This window comes from Drosophila miranda, chromosome XR (assembly GCF_003369915.1).
Source record: "Drosophila miranda strain MSH22 chromosome XR, D.miranda_PacBio2.1, whole genome shotgun sequence".
NCBI lineage: Eukaryota > Metazoa > Arthropoda > Insecta > Diptera > Drosophilidae > Drosophila > Drosophila miranda.
In genome coordinates this window covers 8,185,939-8,203,272 of record NC_046674.1, presented here as the reverse complement: position 1 = coordinate 8,203,272, position 17,334 = coordinate 8,185,939, and the positions used below count along the sequence as shown (strand labels likewise).

The following is a 17,334-nucleotide window of genomic DNA, read 5'->3' as shown; positions in this document are numbered from 1 at the left end:
AATACTGTTCGTAAATTCTCCTTGTAGATCCATCCTTATTACTTACTTTAAAATTTAATTACCACGTTATATCTCACCGGAATTGCGCTACAATTCTTCAGGTTTAATATTTGCCCACTGGTCAACAATGGGTTAATTTTTCGGTTTCCATGATATGAAATCATAATCTTAGATTTTGATATTCGGTTGAATATTAGTAGCTTGCTAGAACCCTCAGCCCTGAACACATAATCTTATCTGATTAATGAATCAAGATTGTCTAATTTAAAAAAAAAACAGTTAATGGAGGTTTCTATGCATCGACTGAAAACGGGATGATATTCATTTGAAAACGATAGAAACCTATAGCCGATTAATACTGGAAAGGCCACGATACATACTGGAAAAGCAAAGATGGTATATTCTGGACACGAGCACTAACCATACAGTATATATGTAGATGTGTCAGTTCATACACCGAATATGTCGCAAACGAACTTTCTGGATTACATCCCAGGGTCTCGGCTCTCAAAAGTACACACAAGACGTTAGAAAAATATTCGATGTCAAAATATACCGAAAGTATTTAAAATATCGTAAATGGCTGGTTGGTTTCTACTGCTGTTACAAAAAGGGAGTTATTGCGCGCCAAATATTTGTATTTAAAAAGTGTATTTGCATTGGAATTATAATTTCTTTTTCTGAAACCAAAATTTCTGTGCCCAACGAGTCTCCGCTTCTTCTATAGTCTGCGGCAGGGCAACGTTGGTAGTTTCTGGCAAAAATAAGACCAAAACAGCTCCAACCACCGCCAGCCCCGCTAATATTTTCATGGGCAGCGATGCGGAATAGTCATCCGAGTAAACCACGAATGGCGAACATACTGCTCCAGCGGCTCCCATAACATGCACGAGGGACATTCCTTGACCCCGCACGACAGTCGGAAGTATCTCCGCCGCCCACTGCTCCCCCACATTATATGCAATCGTAACCATTAGTCGACCAAAAATAGCCGCTATAGCAATATCCCATTTCCTGCTGAACAGACCAGCCAACAAGCTTCCGAGTGCGCAGAGCATTAATACCGTAAATAGCATGATCTTCCGCCCCGTTCGATCCAGTAGGACCAGTGGAACTAGTCCTCCCGGTAGCTCGGTCAGGTTTGCTAGCGAGAAAGTGATGAATATATCCGTTCCCACATTGGTGATAACCCTCACATGAGCATCGTACACCAGTGCTATAATCATCCAATTTACGATCAGTATCAGTAAAATTCGACACATTCGGCAGCTTTTAAAAATATCCAGAAGAGTGTACTTTTTATCGGATTGTTCCTCGAGGTAGGCTTTTTCGCTGCACTGCTGAAAGGCGACCATTACATCGTCGGGAACTGTTTTCCCATTGATCTTGGCCACTTTTCTTATAATTTTAAACCCCCTCTTAACTTTGCCCACGGAGAGGAGCCACCTGAGTAAAGGATGATTCAGCAATGCATGAAAATTCAGAGGAAAAACATACCTAGGTGATTCGGGAATTATCAGACATATTATGATCAATATAATTATGGGCACTGAGGTGACCACAGCGAATGTCCTCCAATTGTTGCAGGCATAGGCTATCCAGGGGAGTCCACATGCCCCTATAGTATAGAAAGTGGCCAGTGAAAGGTTGGCCGTCAGCGAACGATATTGTGGGCCCACAGTCTCCATCACTAGGGTGAAATATCAGTAGAACTATACTGCCAAAATTTAAAAGTGAACCCACATAGTATATAAAAGGCAGTGAAGCAAGTATCGTATGACCAACCCTGCAGGACACTGGCCGCGGCAAAGGTGTAAAAGTTCGTGCAGACAGCACTCAGAAGACCGCCTACTAAGGCACATGCATTGGCAATAAACAGAGCGGGAATGCGGCCCCAATGATCTGCAACGTATCCGAGGGTCAGACAGCCCAACATTGACCCCACAAAGCTGGCAGCGATCGAAAATGTAGCAAGGTTATCCTTTTGGCAAACCCAATGGTACTGCGTGGAAATGGTTTCATATGGAACCTGACCCTTGTCATACATCCAACCGTCTCGGCAATTTATCTGAGGCCAACTTTCATTTGGAGTTGTTTCAGTGGACGCAAGCTTATAATCGACATCGTACATTGAACACCTGTCAAAAACACCGTGCTTGTCTTTTGGGATTCCAAGCTCGATTTGCTTTGCTTTTGGGAAGGACTCTAGCTCTTCTATGCGGCACCAATGGTCATGGGGCACAAGTAATATGAAAATTTGCGCCAAGTAAATGAGAGCGAACATAAAGGCAAATGGCATCATGTACAGGAGAAGGCGTTTCTGATAAGCTCCGAATTCCCCGATGTATGGTAAGAACTCATTGAAGTCCATGCATTTGTCAGACATTTTGAAGACGATTTGCTTAAGGCGCTGACTTGGTATCGATAATTTTGACTGTATTGAAAAAGCAACACTGATATTTCGAGCCTACAGACAGAACAGTGCTGACAAGCTAAACAAGCGACCAAAAAAAAAATTGCTAGGACCGAAATTAGAGAGGCTAAAAATTAGAATACCCACAAAAAAATTAACAAAATTCTGTAGTTTAGTTTTTTTATTTAAATTAGCGATAAATTAAGAACATCGTCGACTTCCTATCCTATCCTCCCTTTGATGCAAGGCAACAGTATTTTTTGGTTTTGAAGTGATATGTAAATTTGCAATATACCGCAAAATGTTTTTTTTTTGTATGTTCCGACACTTTTTATGCATCGATAAAATCCAGAAGAGAACATTACCAGCTTAAACAAGCTGATTGCATATATAAAATATGCTAAACAGCTTCTTTGTCAATATTGTAAGCAGTCACTTTAAAATGCTAGATCTAGCAAAAAAACACGCTAAAGTAGCAGCACTGCTGTACCATCACTAATTTGCGCGCAATTTCCATCATCGAAATGGACGCGGAATTAATTCCTCTTCGAAAAAGAATTACAAATAACTTCAAGCTATGTGGTTTTCTGATTCGGTCGGAGAATAGCACTTATCTGGCAGAGCAACTTCTGCCCTTCGATGCGGATGAGCGGGACAAATGGCTGACTGTCATCACAGAGAACCTGCAGGGACAGAAGTTAGCGACGCCGCATGTGGAACGGGCGGCTCTGGAAAAGGCCATCAATGAGTTGAACCGTGTAGGACTGGACGAGGGCGAGACGGTATTTGCTCTGATTGATGCTTTCACAGTGCCCCGGTACCGCTACAACACGCGCATCAAGAAATTCGAGCCGGATCTGACGCCGCGGCAGTTGTTGAGCGCTCCCCGTATGAAGTCCGACTATATGCAGCAGCGCTATGCCATGCTGCTGCAAAAGACACTGCGTCACGATTTGTTTGCTCCGGCGGTCATCCAGGACGGCGTTGGCGCCCAAGCTAAAAAGTTCAAATTGCAGTTCGCAGAAAATTTGCTGGCCACCTCCACAATAAGGGAGGCTGTGGTATTGGGACTGCTGACCCAGCTGAAGGAGGGCAAGTTCTACGTGGAAGATCCCACTGGCTCTATCCAGCTGGATTTGAGTGGAGCTCGCTTCCACGCCGGCTTCTTCTGCGAGGGCTGCTTTGTGCTGGCCGAGGGCAACTATTCCAATGGCGTGTTGAAAGGTATGCCAATATGTTGCTTTCAATCAAATGAGTAACCGCAACCTTTTTTCAGTTGATGGCCTGGGTTTTCCTCCTGCTGAGCCAGCTACTAGCAGCCGTGCCTTCTTCGGTATAGCTAACACTTGGGGCGGCGAGTCCACCAAGCTACTGAAGTACTCTCCGCGTCTGCAAGAGCTGGAACGCACCAATACAGAAACCACAATCGTATTTCTGTCTGATGTGCGTCTGGATCTGCCTGTGGTCGTAGAAAAGCTGCGACAGCTCTTTGTCGGCTACGATTCCTGTCCGCCCCAGGCCATTGTCCTCATGGGACCGTTCACTGCCAGCACCCGCAACCATCACGAGCTGCGTCAGCATTTGGATGCATTGGGCGGTCTGGCAGCCGGCTGTGAGCAGCTGAAAAAGCAAACAGATTTGATTCTCGTTCCCTCTACCGAGGATCCGACGGCCCCAAACATTCTGCCGCGAGCTCCGATACCAGAATGCCTGGCAGCAGGCCTGCTCAAGGCCTGGCCACGCACTCAGTTGGCAACAAATCCCTGCCGGCTTCAGTATTGTACGCAACAGATCGTAGTCTGCCGGTTGGATCTTATGGCAAAGTTCTGCCGCAATACGCTGCACTTTCCCGAAGACACATCCCAAATTGAGCAGCACTTTTCAAGAACAATTGTGTGTCAGGGACACCTGGTGCCCATACATCCCATTGCCATGCCCGTGCATTGGGATTATGATCCGGCCCTGTGGCTCTATCCGCTGCCTGATCTGATTGTCATGGGTGATTCTTGTCAGAGCTTTAGTAGCACCCAGCATGGTTGCACTGTGCTCAATACCGGCTCCTTCGTCAAGTCCAAGTTTGCCTTCAAAGTATATATACCCGCAACGCGAACGATTGAGGACTCGGAGATACCGGACGATGTAGAGTAGACGTAAGTTTAGTTTCTGTTAAATATATACAAATACCAGTACTACTCTTAAAACCTCATTTTTGGTGGTGGTGCCCATTTTTGGACCAATTACTTCTATAGCATATATTATAATCCTCACATGTTGCTTGGCCAGCCTGCTCCTCTCGTTTTTTGTTACCACCCATGCGTGTTCCCTTGTTGATAAGCGGCAAAGCCGTCATCATCATCACCATCGTCGTCGTCGTCAGTCAGTCATCATATGCGCACAGCATGTGTTCCACAATCGTCTCCTGGCCTGGCTGACGCGCCTCGCAATCTGCTTTTTACTACTCGGCCTCGTCGAGCAGGGCTCGGGGTTGGGTTGTCTATTATTTTTCATGACTTAAAGCCGATTTGGAAAAATATTGTTACTCTGTTGCGGAGGTTTTCTGGTGCGAACCACTTAGGGTCGTAGAAATTCAATTTCCCAGACTTTCACATCCTTCTCTACGGCTGCTACTGGTCCTCGTCCTCGGCAGCTGAAACGGCAATTTTGATAATGCGTTTGACCTGAGGACATCGATTGGACCCCTCATTTGGTGTCACATGACCAGTTCCCGAATCGTTTTTTAAGACATCATTAGCTGGCGCTGCTGTCACAGATGGGGAGGCGTGCGCCTGTGAGGGTTTTTTTTCCCTGGTCCCATCCTATTGATGTATGATTTATGACGATAACTTGGATAGTTGTATGCTGGCCGGCAGGTTCTTGGGATCAATTTCCAAAAATGTGTCCGCCATGAGTGTCAATCTAATTTAATGGGCGTGGTCTGTTAGGAGTGCTAAAAATACATACATATAAGAATATATTGTATATTGTGCCGACAAAGAATCACACTCCAGCCTTAACCATTTATTTTTCTGTCTTTGTTTTCGATCCACCCCTCCATCGAACCGACTTCCAAAAATGTTTTTTTGCCCTGTGACAACAATCTTGCTTCTGCTTCATTTAACTCGTACACTTCGCAACTTTTGAAATTTAAATATTGTTTTGCGGTCTCTGTCTGCAGTTTGGCCCGTGGCTTGGAGTGGAGCAATAACATAAAAGCCATTTTATCTGTTCTGGTCATCATTTTTTATGGCAGGACACCATTGACATTGACACCATTTAATTTGAAGCTCAAGTCGGTCGTCCCCGTAACTCGATTAAAGCATTCGCTGATGCAGAACTCTCAAATCTGTCTCCACGGCTGGGCTGTGTGCTTCGAAGCTCATCAATCACTCCGTCTGTCAGTCAGTTAGACGCTGGTCCAGATGGGCTCTCGAGTGGGCCTAGGTCCAATCAAGGATCAAAGCAACTGGCCAACTTATCCATCCCACCTTTGGGTGTCCTTTCTTCCACACATGCAATCACAAATCACACAGGAGGAGCATTCATGTGCATGTCCTGTGGTTATTTGACAATTGTTAACCCATCCTATATGGTGTTGTTAGCATATCCTTCGTTGATTTTTCAACGCTGCCAAGTGGCCATATGCCAGGCGTCCCCCTGGAAATACGTCCTGTAATCCCTTTGCCTTTGGTGGTGTGACTTTCTTTGAGGTATACGATTTTCACTGGGGTGGTTTTAATCGTTGCCTGTTTATACCCTTTCTAGAGAGATTATGATGATATTTCTTGAGGTTTTCGGCGAAAGAATATAAATATATTGCTATTTCTTCTATATTTTAAAACTATATTTTAAAACATACTGGTGAAACGAATTCAGTATTGTACCTCAAAAGCGTTTGATGTACCGAAAAAAAGGAAGCTGTGTGGGATTTGCTATTGGAGTATCGTCTTATGATCATGAGATAGAGGCATCATTAGAGGGACCAAAATAGATTCAACATTACATGAACAGTTGCCGTCTTGCCACTTGATGCGAAGAAATGGCATCAAATAGAGCCACAAGTGATAAATCCTGGTGATATGAATTTAAGCCCGAAACAAAACAGAATCTGATGCTATGAGTGTTTAAAAGCGAATCAAATGCCGCAAAAGTTGTTCAAACCAAATGGTCAAATTTTTTTTTTTTTTAATTTAGGCAACAACAATCGGTCCTGTCGCAACTTTTTGATGAAGAAAATTGAAAAAATTAATTCCAAGTGGTACACAACTATTTGGAGGATTGAGGACAATCAGCCCCCAAATACGGATTGTACTTTTCTATGACAAGCCGAGCTCTCAAATGTTGATTTTTTGACCACCCAAAATATTAAATCCAGGGGGTCCCCCTTTAATGTTTCCAACTATAAGAAAACAATTGAGTGGTCAACGATTTTCGACGGCAAAAGAGGCTGATGAAACCTTGTTTTAGAGATACTTCCTTCTGAGTGCAAAAAATACTGCGAAAATAGTTTAAAACGTTTCAGAATGGGTTTTCATCGTCCTGGAGATAATAAGAATATAAAAGTTAGCCCTCGTATGACCAATTTCAAATTTACTATATTTATGCAGATTTCGTTTACATGCATAAGGATTAAGTCCAATCTTAAGGGTATTCTTGCTATATCATCGGAAGTACTCTCCCTCTGGATCATTTTCAGCGCATATGGTCAAAGGTTTTGCCGGGCACTTTGAAACCACAACATCAACTGGAAAATCAAAAGCTCGCTGTTGTTTAAGGGGCCAACTCTTTTGTTGTGCAACCACTGATATTTCCAAGGGTTTATTAACTTTTTATGAACTGCACAATGAGCTGCAGCCCGCATAGCTAGCTGATGGTCGTATTTCCCTATCAAAATTTGATAGGGTTATCATCCCACATTGTTGTCGTACTAAAACAGTGAATGTCAAAGGGAGTTGGGGCATTGTAAAACCGCTTCATAAACTCCACTTGGCGGTGGCAGTGTGGCAACAATGTATCAACTTAAGCCCCGGACGTGCTGCGGACGCTGTCCCGGACGTGTGCCAACATTTACGCCTCAATTATCAGCCGCAGAGCAAACACTCTGGGGGTCATCTCATCACTTGCCATCATCACACCAGTATAGAGTCGATAATTTGCTGGCCATAAGCTGCTCCCACACATGCCGTCACCCGACCACCCAGTCAGCCAGTCAGCCAGTCAGCCAGTGGACAGAGGCAGAGTCATCCGATTGAATTCCAAGCCAGGCCAAACCAATCCAATCCTCTCCACACGAGCAGCCTCGACACGTGCCGCCCATTAATTTACGCGTTGGCTTTATCTGCGATTTGCTTGCGCATTCTCAGCCAGTCCCAGTCCCTGTACCAGTTCCAGTCTGAGTCCTGACTCCTGGTGAGGTCCTGCCACGTGCCAAAGTTGGCAAATCAAATGTTTTTATTATTTAAAGCGACAAACGCGGCGCCGTTTTATTGTCTTCCTTGAGCCGATAACAACTGAGCCGCAACACTGCGCGACAACACGCCAGGACAAATTACAGCCTCAGCCGCATCCTGACCGCCATTGTCCTCGAAATGGCTAACGAATTGCACCTTGGGGACCATCGCGGTGCGTCTTTTGTGTATCGTCTTAATGGAAACAACTGGCATGTGATAAATTTTAATTGATTTCATTTACGTCTGTGGCTTCTTTTGTTCGTGGCTCTCCAGATAAGAATACCCCGCCCGACTAAGAGCCGCTCATTAGCCCAGGATAATGCATCTAGATAAGTCCTGGATGTTTGACATAATTGAATTTTGTGTTTTTTAAGCTTTCCCTCTAATGATCCTAATGATGCTTGGACTATTACTAAATATTTAATTATTGCCGGGGAGGAACGCGCTGTAGAAGCGATACGAAGCTGTGGTTCAGACTTAAGATATGTTTAGCACCAGTATTTAATCATTTGGAACATTTTCCCCATCTTAAATTGTTGAAATAATACTAAGAAAATGTTCTAATAACTATTTTTGGTTAGATCTTTGAAATTGATTGCTTTTGAAATTAAAACTCTGCATAAATCACCTGAATGGGCAGGACACTACTCCACACTCCACTTCTCCTGGTCTGTCCATTGGGCCGAAAGACAAAAGCTCCTCCAGCCTTGTCAGCACAATGGCACACACCACAGGCGACATAAGCCGATTTCGGGGATATCTCTGCCAGGCCCCAGACCCCAGTCGCCACCCACCCAAAAAATGGTTCGAAAATTATCATCAACGCACAAGTGGCTTGTACTTGTCACAGGGAAAGAGATAGAGTCGCCTGCCACATCCTGCCCCCATCCCAGTGCCATCTTTAGACATGGCAAAAATATTTTCATTGTGTTTTCAGCAGATTTTCCAGAACGAGAAGGGTGGTGGGTTTGGGAAATTGGTTTCGTTTCGGCGGCAGAAGCTGCAATATGAAATGCGATTACCTGCGTTTGCCTATTTGTAGCTTGTCCTGCAAAACGGGGTCTGGGACTGCCTACTGGCCTGTCCGCTGGCCTCTGCACGGATCTCTGGTCTGTTCCGAATGCTAATCGACTTTTGATTGTGTGTGCGTTCAGCCGGAGCACGGGGCAGGGGGCAGGGGCGCACAAAAAGGTTCAAATGGTCGGGCCATAAATAGGAATTTATGTGAGATTGTTTTTTTTTGTTTTGTTGGACTGAGATTTATAGATGAGGGTGAAACCAGAGTGTTGATTGAATTTGCTTATACGAATCGGGGGTAGGATGTGCGGCCGGGCACAGGTGACATATTCCTGTCGACCGAATGACAAGTGTTAACGCCTGTTTTTTGCTCCATACTATATTATATTCCACTCTTGGCATATCTCTCACCGTTCCTCTGTCTATTATAATTGCTAAAAAACTTAAGCTGCGTAAAATCCAAAGTTTCAATTTAACGCTCTCATGATTTCTTGTTGGGATTTATGGACAGGACAGCTTCCTGGACAAGTGCAGCCGTGCCCCCGGACAGGCTGCAGTCCTATCTTATCTAGAGTTTTGATTGGAAAAGCATCCGCCATCCGCTCGCACCGCTCCCATTTGACACTAAGCAGATGCGGCATGTGTCGTGCGGCATGTACGCCATGTACGGCTGCGATACTGCCAGGATGTGTGCTCTTTCGAAATTCGACTTCGACCTCGACTCTCGAAAGCATTGGGCATGCGCCGTCCTGTCCAGGAGGCGTATCCACGCCGAGCGCCAATGGCAAACGCCAAAATGGAGTCGCCACAATGTAGTTGAAGCGAGACAGGAAATTGATTGGGGGCAATAGTATCGAGAGCGCGGAGAGCATGGAGCATGGGTGGTCTGCACATGATTGCACATATGTGCCGCCTGCGATTGCTGGCCAAGATTGTGTGCCACAAAAGAGACAGACAGACAGACAGAGAGAGTGAGAGAGAGAGCGAAAGGACGCCAAGGAGAGGGAAAGAGAACGAGAACGGACGCAGAGAGGGAGAGATGGCTGCCAAAAAAATGGCGACGTCCCGACGCTATCGCTTGCAGGCAACATACGTGTGTACTCGCAACAACATGTGTGATGTGTGCCCCGCCGTATGGACGCCCCTTTCTCCTACCTGCCTCTCCCTCTCCACTGGGGCCGAAGCTGGCCTGGAGGCTCACCCATATGTAAGTTTCTACATACAATGCGGCGTAAATAAGCAGACTGCCGCTGACTGCCGCACACAAAGAGCTGGAGTTCTCCTTGGTCCCCTATCGGGTTGTAAGTATTTGCTGGTTTATTATAATAGATCTGGGTGGGGACCGGCCGCTTGGCGTTGGGGCATGGCGGAAGTAACGCTTAAGCTGAACGATTGTTGCTCAATCCCGGCAATGGCTCATCATCCTGATGGGCCTTCGCCTGCCCATCAATAGTTGCCTGCGGGCGACACTTTTCTCCGAACCACTTTCCTCTGCCTTTTAGCCCGACTTGGACTTTGATTTTGACTCTTAGCATGATTTATGTTTGGTTGTCCAGATGATTGATGGATTTCCTCCTCAAGTTGACTCTCATTTGTTTGGCCATAAGTGAGGTCCACGCCTGGCAGTTGTTTGGCTGCCAGATTACAAATTTTCTACATTGTTTGTGGGTTGGAAAACGGTTCTATGTTGGAAAATGTAATAAATGGAAATTATGCTAACATTTTGAAAGTAAATTCTTCTCTCTCTCTCTCTCTGGAAATATCCATATATTCTCTGCCGAAAGATCCGATGGTTAAAGCCCAACTAGAACTGGAAGAATCAAATTCTACCTTCAAGAGCTTCCAACGCCAACGAAATCTAGAAAATCGTATGGTTCCTGTTTCATTACCAGTTTCATTAACACCTTTTATAGTGTCGAAATTTGTTACACTTAGGTTTAAACCTTTATAAAACTTTTGTATATTTAATATTCAATCAAAATTGTACAAGCTCTGCCGAATTTTATGGTTTAAATTGAGCATATTTGAGTGCCAGAGTACCATCTTTGATTTTTCTCAATATTTATTTAACCACAAAAAACTTGTTTAAGCTCGCAAGACTTTTCTTCAACCAAAAACCTTCTCTTCCGACTTCTTCTTGCACTCTTTCTCTGGCACGTTTCGGTAATTACTCAACCTGATTACCAGACCAGGACTCATAAAACTTTATGTTCAAGTTTTATCTGTTTTTTGGCGGGGTTTCTTCCGCTAAGATTTAAACACATTTTGCGTGACTTCTCCGTGGAATTAGTGGCGTTTATCAATTAGGGAATACGAGGTGTACGTGTACGCACACTGGCACCCAGAAGTCCTCGCCCACTGGAGCATAAATGATTTCAACAATATTTCACTTAAAAGATTCAAATCGCGCGCGAAAGAGAGGAGAGTGAGGCGGCAAAGAGCGAGACAACAATGAGTGTAAAGCATAACAAGGGAAAGGGAAAATATAAATACGCATACGACAAGTGAGGGGAGAGGGAGAGGGAGATGGAGACCGGGATAGGGTGGGGGAGGGGTAGGGGGAACGCACGCGACAGAAGGAAACGGATACGCTCGAAGGGGTTGCAAACAGATTCAAAATTTCCAACCACATATGACAATGCTCCACAGAGGCGCCCCACCATACTGGCCCCGGCTACCCGCATGGAGGGGCTCCCTCCGCGTGGAGGGAAGTGGCCAACAAAAAATTCAAATTTACTTGAAAAGTGAGAACCCAACTAACAGTCGGGATTTTTTCCGCTCCTAGCGGAAGGAAGTCTCGCAAACCGCGAACGAGGGCAGCGGAGAGGAGAGTTAGAGAGCACGAAGGGGGGATATTGTCGTCCTTATGCCAAGGGTCGTCAAGCGCGAACATTTGCATAATCAAATAATAAAAATTTGCATAATTTTATTTTTTACGATACGCATTCCACACTCTTTCTCTCTCTCTCTTTCTCTGTCGAAGCGAAAGCAGCAGAAAACTTTTCAGTTTCAATTTGTGTTTTGTCTGTGCCGCGACATTATACATTATAGCCAACGTTATCTGGCCCGACCTTCTCTCCCTTTCTCTCTCCCTCTCCCTCACTCTATCTCTATGTCTTTCTGCAATTCCAGTTCCATAAACACAAAATGGTGTCAATATTTATTGGCGAACCTGTTTCTTATCGCCGCCCGCTTCAAAACATTCAAATTTGCAACTTTTAACTATTAAAAAAGAAACTTTTTCTTTTTCGCTTCTCCTTTTGGCTGTATCTGAAAATGTTTTCATCGTAAATTCTCCTTGGGAGCACATTAATAGTTGGCCAATTGTGGGAGGACCTCAGATATGGCAAGAGAGTGCAGCTGATGAATGAATCAGTTTGCCATCTTTAATTTGTTTTGAAAAGTTTTCAGATTCGTTGAAATCGATTAAAATAATGCGAACATTTTTAAAGATATCTTCTACAAAGAATTTTTCTTGATGGATTACTAAAAAAAAACCCAGATATCAATGAAAGAAAAAAGAAAAGCTATGTTGCATCTCTATCCCTCTTTTGGGTGTGGAATTTTCTCACTCTATGTCTTTCGAGCGTGATTTAAATCTTGAGAGTGATCATTAAGGTCCTTTTCATAGTTCCCAAAGCGAAGTTGTGGTACAACGCGCGGCCTGTACATTTATTTATGTATCAATGGATAGAGGGGGAGCCTCTCCACACTAAACCCCAAACCAAACCAAAGATGATATCCCCACATGGTTTATGATGTTGTTTTTTTGTGCGAGTCAACAGTTTTTTACCGCACACCTTTTTTAGAGCAAAGTCGCTGGTAAAATATTTAGCATGTCAAATGACATATTTGTGGGGTTCCAGCGGTTTTTTTTTTTGTTTTTTTTTGGTAGAGACTGTGCCAAGGATGTAACTGTCTTATGAGGTTTCTCCTCCTGCTTACTTTCCTAGTCTCTCTACCACCTGGCATATGTGTGGTTGTCGCTGTATTGCTGCCATTTTTGCCGTTTTGTGCTTCATTTATCACTTGGCGGCAGGGATTTCCATATACTCAGCATATTCGCCATGATATATGGCCTGCTGCCTGGTGCCTGGTGCCTGGTGGAGTGCTTAACCCGGCCAGAGTTCAGACGTGAACGTTTATCCCTGGGGTAGTGTGTCACTTGTTCGATGACAAGCCACCACCCAGGCCCCAGTTCCAGTTCCAGTTCCAGTACCATCTCCAGCTCCAGCTCCTGTCCCCTGCTATCCTCACACATGGTGTAATTTAGATAAGTGGCCATTCTTCATATTAATGCTCATAATTTCATAATGTGTACACCCATATGCAGACCCTTCCCACGAACCATTCTACGACGACTGCCCCATGGAATGGAATATTCCAAATTAAAATCGTACATTAGGAGAAAGCAGCCACGGGGAGGCGGGGACGAGAGAACAACATGGTCAGCGTCGTGCGTTTGGGCATGCCATTTATTTTATTTGGCGAGAATTTTTGTTTTTGCCCGTCCAGCGGCACCTTTCACGGAATATGAATGGAGCTCCACACATCCACGCATCCACACATGAATATGGAACATTCGCGATTCGTGTTTTTTCCACGTTGTTTCGCTCTGATTTACGAGCCATAAAAGTTAACTTAATTAAATGGTTTTTGGCTTTCGCTGAATATTTATGGAGCTAGGTTTTTCAAATGAAAAAGAATCTATTGAATGAATGGAAATTTAGATGCAGACTAGAGAAAGATCATACCATAAAGTTATTGGGAATCGAAAAAAAAAGAGAGTGAAGGAACAGATATTCATAGAGGGTGGAAATCACTACCTAATTCGAATTTTCAATGAAATTAAAGACTGTCTGATGGTACAGACAACAAGGAATAGTTTGTATACGATCAGATCTTTATAATAGCTGGAAATAACGCAGATCATTCTTTATTACTAACCCAAGGGTTCCATATCCACCCTACAATCCCTGACAAGCAACGTATACAATTCTTTACTGAAACAGACAAGTGCATTTCAAACTTATTGCTTACTTCCACTCACTTGATCCTGGCGGCGTTTCAAATGTACTTCATGCTTCAATAAACACCAAGAAAAAGAAGGCACAAACCCCGAGATTGAGAGGGCGAGAGGCTGAGTGGGTGAGAGGGCGAGAGACCATCACTTAAAGTCAGCTTAAACGGGAGACCGCAGCAACATTTCCACATAAATCAATTAGCACCCACAACACGCCACTTCTGGGATCTCCTGCTGTTGCCTTGCGGCTTTCGGAAAATTAACTACCTGCTAAGTTAATTGAGCAAACAACGCGGCAGCAGGACGGGGAGTCGCCATAAAAGTTGTGCATCGGTCCAACTAAAAAGTCAGTCCCGTCGCTGGCTTACAACTACGATATTAATTATGCTACCCAAAGTTATGACAGCAGAAAACAGCCGCAGAGTTTTGGGCCCGAGAACTGCGAAACTAAAAACTGCCAACTGCCAGCGAGCGAGCGAGCGAGCGACTGCTGGAAAAGGGAAGCGCATATCATAAATTACGGCCAGGACGTGGCCATGGATGTGCATGGATGTTGCTCTGCTTCTGCTTCTGCTTCTGGTTTTGGTTCTGTTCCTGGTCCCTGTAGATGTGTCTGTCTCTCTGCGTGGCTTTGGTAAGCCGCCGCCTGTCTTCTGGGCATGGCAAACAGCTTCCATGCATCCAAAAATATTCGGAAAAATTCAATGGAGCTGCCTGGCCTGCTTCTCCTCCGCATCCTCCATCTCTGGCTCTAGTGTACGGCACAAAGGTATCCTGGCACGGTACAAAATGGCTACCGCATCGCACAAAAAGTGTCATGGCGCATGAAAAACTTCCTGGACTGGTGGCCGGGCCTCCCAGCCTCGTCCTCGTCCTCGTCCTCATCCTGGACTTGGATCTGACAGAGAGCCAACGGCAAACGCAACCGCAAAACAATGGCAGGCCGTGCCAGGAGTGGAGCTCCTCCGCAGTTTTCGGCAAATGAAAGTCGCATTGTCAGGCTCAATGTTTCCGGTCGGCTCATGGATGTCCTCGGCTCCAGTTCCAGTTCCAGCTTCAGTCTCTGCTTCGGCCTCATTCTCATCCTCAACCTCAGCTGGTGTCTCCTCCTTCTACAATGACTGTGGCCTGAAACAAAGCGCATCCGTTTGGCGAAAATTGAAATGACAAAGTTCAAAGTTTAAGCGGCTTGGCTGTCAGTTTTTCTGGGGCTCTTATAGTGACTCTCTCTCACTTTCAGGGAGTCTGTGGCCAGGGACTTAATACCGTCTCCCTCACACAGCTCAAAGCTAATCGTACAACCCAACGAGGCGTCGATTGCAGTGGCAGTTGAAATTAAAAACGCCTGGGAGCAAGTGGAAATTAAATTGCCTGCAGTTAAAAAACACTTTGGCCGGGCACCCGCAAACAGCCAACAACGAATAACGAACAACAACAATGTCATAAAAGTCAGCTCCTGACACGCCTCCCAATGGCTGCTCCCCACCGAAATATTTGCATACTTTTAAGCGCAGATGAGCAGAAATCACTCATACGCACGGGGGATCCATTACGGGGTTGAGCGTGGAGATGAGGGTGGAGATGGAAGCTGGGAGGCGGAGCCAAGGCCCTGGGCCCGGGCTTACTCCAGCTGTCTGATTTTTATACCCTCTAAAAGGGTAGCTGGATTTGGCATGGACTATTAGCGATTTGGAAGTTGGAAGTGGTTCGATCTTTAGATGTACATATATTCTTGATCAGTATCTATAGAGTGTTCTATTTATTCAAGATTGGATTACGTTTCAACAACATATAATTATCATATGTCTTAAGCCATACTATCATCGTAATCATAAATTCTGTAGGTCTTTTACGAAGAATTCTTTGTTCCGTAGGATAAACCCTTAAAACTTTACTCATTCTAGTTCCAACTTCCTTAGAAAGATTAGATATGCAAGGGTATTTAATGCTTCGACTTCCATGGCTCTCATTTCCTGCCGTCTTGTTGTTGCCTGCGCTATTATAACGGTATTTGCATTGTGTTTTAAACGTATTTGAACACGATGTCGAGCTGGTTACCCATCCGGGTATTCGCTCTCTCTCTCTCTTTGCATTGGATGCTGATGAGGTTCGAGGGGGAGGCCCACCGCTTACCAAATGAGCAGGCAATTTATTTACGGTCAAATTGCGAGGTTAGGCAAAAGGAGGAAAGGCAAACAAAGCGGCGCAGGTCGCTGCGCGATGGGAGCCCTGCTTCTGCTCCGGCTCCATTCGGTGGGCGTAGAAATGTGATAAATATGAAATGTGATTATGGCTGCTATTATGTAGCACCCACCATGATGATGAGGCTTATTATGTGGAGTTGCCTTCGCCAGAGTTGCGGTTGCCCTGGGCGTCGTTTTGAGTGAGTGGCTGTCTGTCTGTCGGTCTTTCGGTCTGCCTGCCGCCTGCCCCCTGCCTCTCCTTTCCGAGGTCGTGCCTCAGTCCTAGTACTTTTCCGAGCCGCCTCTTGTAAATGAGGAAATGTGATTTTGACGATGTGTTTGCTTTACGGCAAACTGAGTTTCATGTGAGCGCCGGGGTCTCCGCTGGGGCCTGTGGGTGTACGGCGGAAGTTGTAATTGTTTTAAAAGGAAGTTGGAATTGCTCATTGGGGAAATGCATAAAATAAATCAACGGCAGCTGAGTAAAGTGGAAATATGGAAGTGAGATATACTTTGAAGCGCAAGACATCATTGAAATAATAGTTTTTGGACTTCGCCTGTGCTCAATAAAACGGTTTATATATTGCTTTTCCACTTAAATACTTCACGTTGCACATCTTCAGGCTGTTTCATCTCAATCAAATGATTTGGATGGAATTATTGTCTTAGGCGATCTACCGCATATTTCTTTGCCTTCGTCTGCTGACTCTAACCAGATCTTTCCGTCTTTGCAACATTATTTCGTCGATTATTTGACTGGCTTTTTGGGTCAGGTGAACCCGATTTGCAATAGTATGTGTAGGCTGGGGTAGCGATACATCGAGTACTATGGTCAGAAGCCATCAAAACTATCATAAAGCCCTCGGCCAGCTTTTGCTTCAAGAACGCTGATTTGATCTCTTTAAATCTTGCACTTTCTCATTTCCAGTCTTTAGTATGGATGGACTTACGTCCATTTAGCTTCCCCTTTGAGAAATTTAAGTGGTCCTTTCTGGTTCACTCCGCGTTCAATAAACTACGGAATATTAACTATCGTTTGTAAAAGCAGTTCAAAAGGTCCGTATTCAATTGCCGAAACTAAATTTGGCTTATTAACAACTACTTTTCTATATGTAAGTTAAACTTCAAACGTGGTCCTAAGCAATTTTGTAGATTTGTTAACTCTAAACGTAGTTCATCCCAATTTCCTTCATCCTTATTCCTCAACGGCACTTATGCTAGTAACGACTGCGATATTGATCAATTCGCTTA

The 17,334-nt window shown here is 44.7% G+C and overlaps 2 protein-coding genes across 2 annotated transcripts; one reads left to right on the top strand and one right to left on the bottom strand.

Annotated features, from left to right (window-relative positions):
• Window positions 1-627: 627 nt before the first annotated feature.
• LOC108150772 (carcinine transporter) lies at window positions 628-2,471 on the bottom strand. The gene is made up of 3 exons (XM_033387178.1): window positions 1,744-2,471; window positions 1,498-1,690; window positions 628-1,446 (listed from the first exon to the last, which is right to left on the bottom strand). The coding sequence occupies exons 1-3, from the start codon at window positions 2,384-2,386 to the stop codon at window positions 666-668; spliced, it is 1,617 nt and encodes a 538-aa protein (XP_033243069.1). The 5' UTR covers window positions 2,387-2,471; the 3' UTR covers window positions 628-665.
• Window positions 2,472-2,742: 271 nt separating this feature from the next.
• Window positions 2,743-4,605, top strand: LOC108153268 (DNA polymerase epsilon subunit 2). Its single transcript, XM_017283136.2, has 2 exons — window positions 2,743-3,637; window positions 3,690-4,605. Exons 1-2 carry the CDS (start codon window positions 2,938-2,940, stop codon window positions 4,559-4,561), a joined length of 1,572 nt encoding a protein of 523 aa, XP_017138625.1. The 5' UTR covers window positions 2,743-2,937; the 3' UTR covers window positions 4,562-4,605.
• The last annotated feature ends 12,729 nt before the right edge of the window (window positions 4,606-17,334 follow it).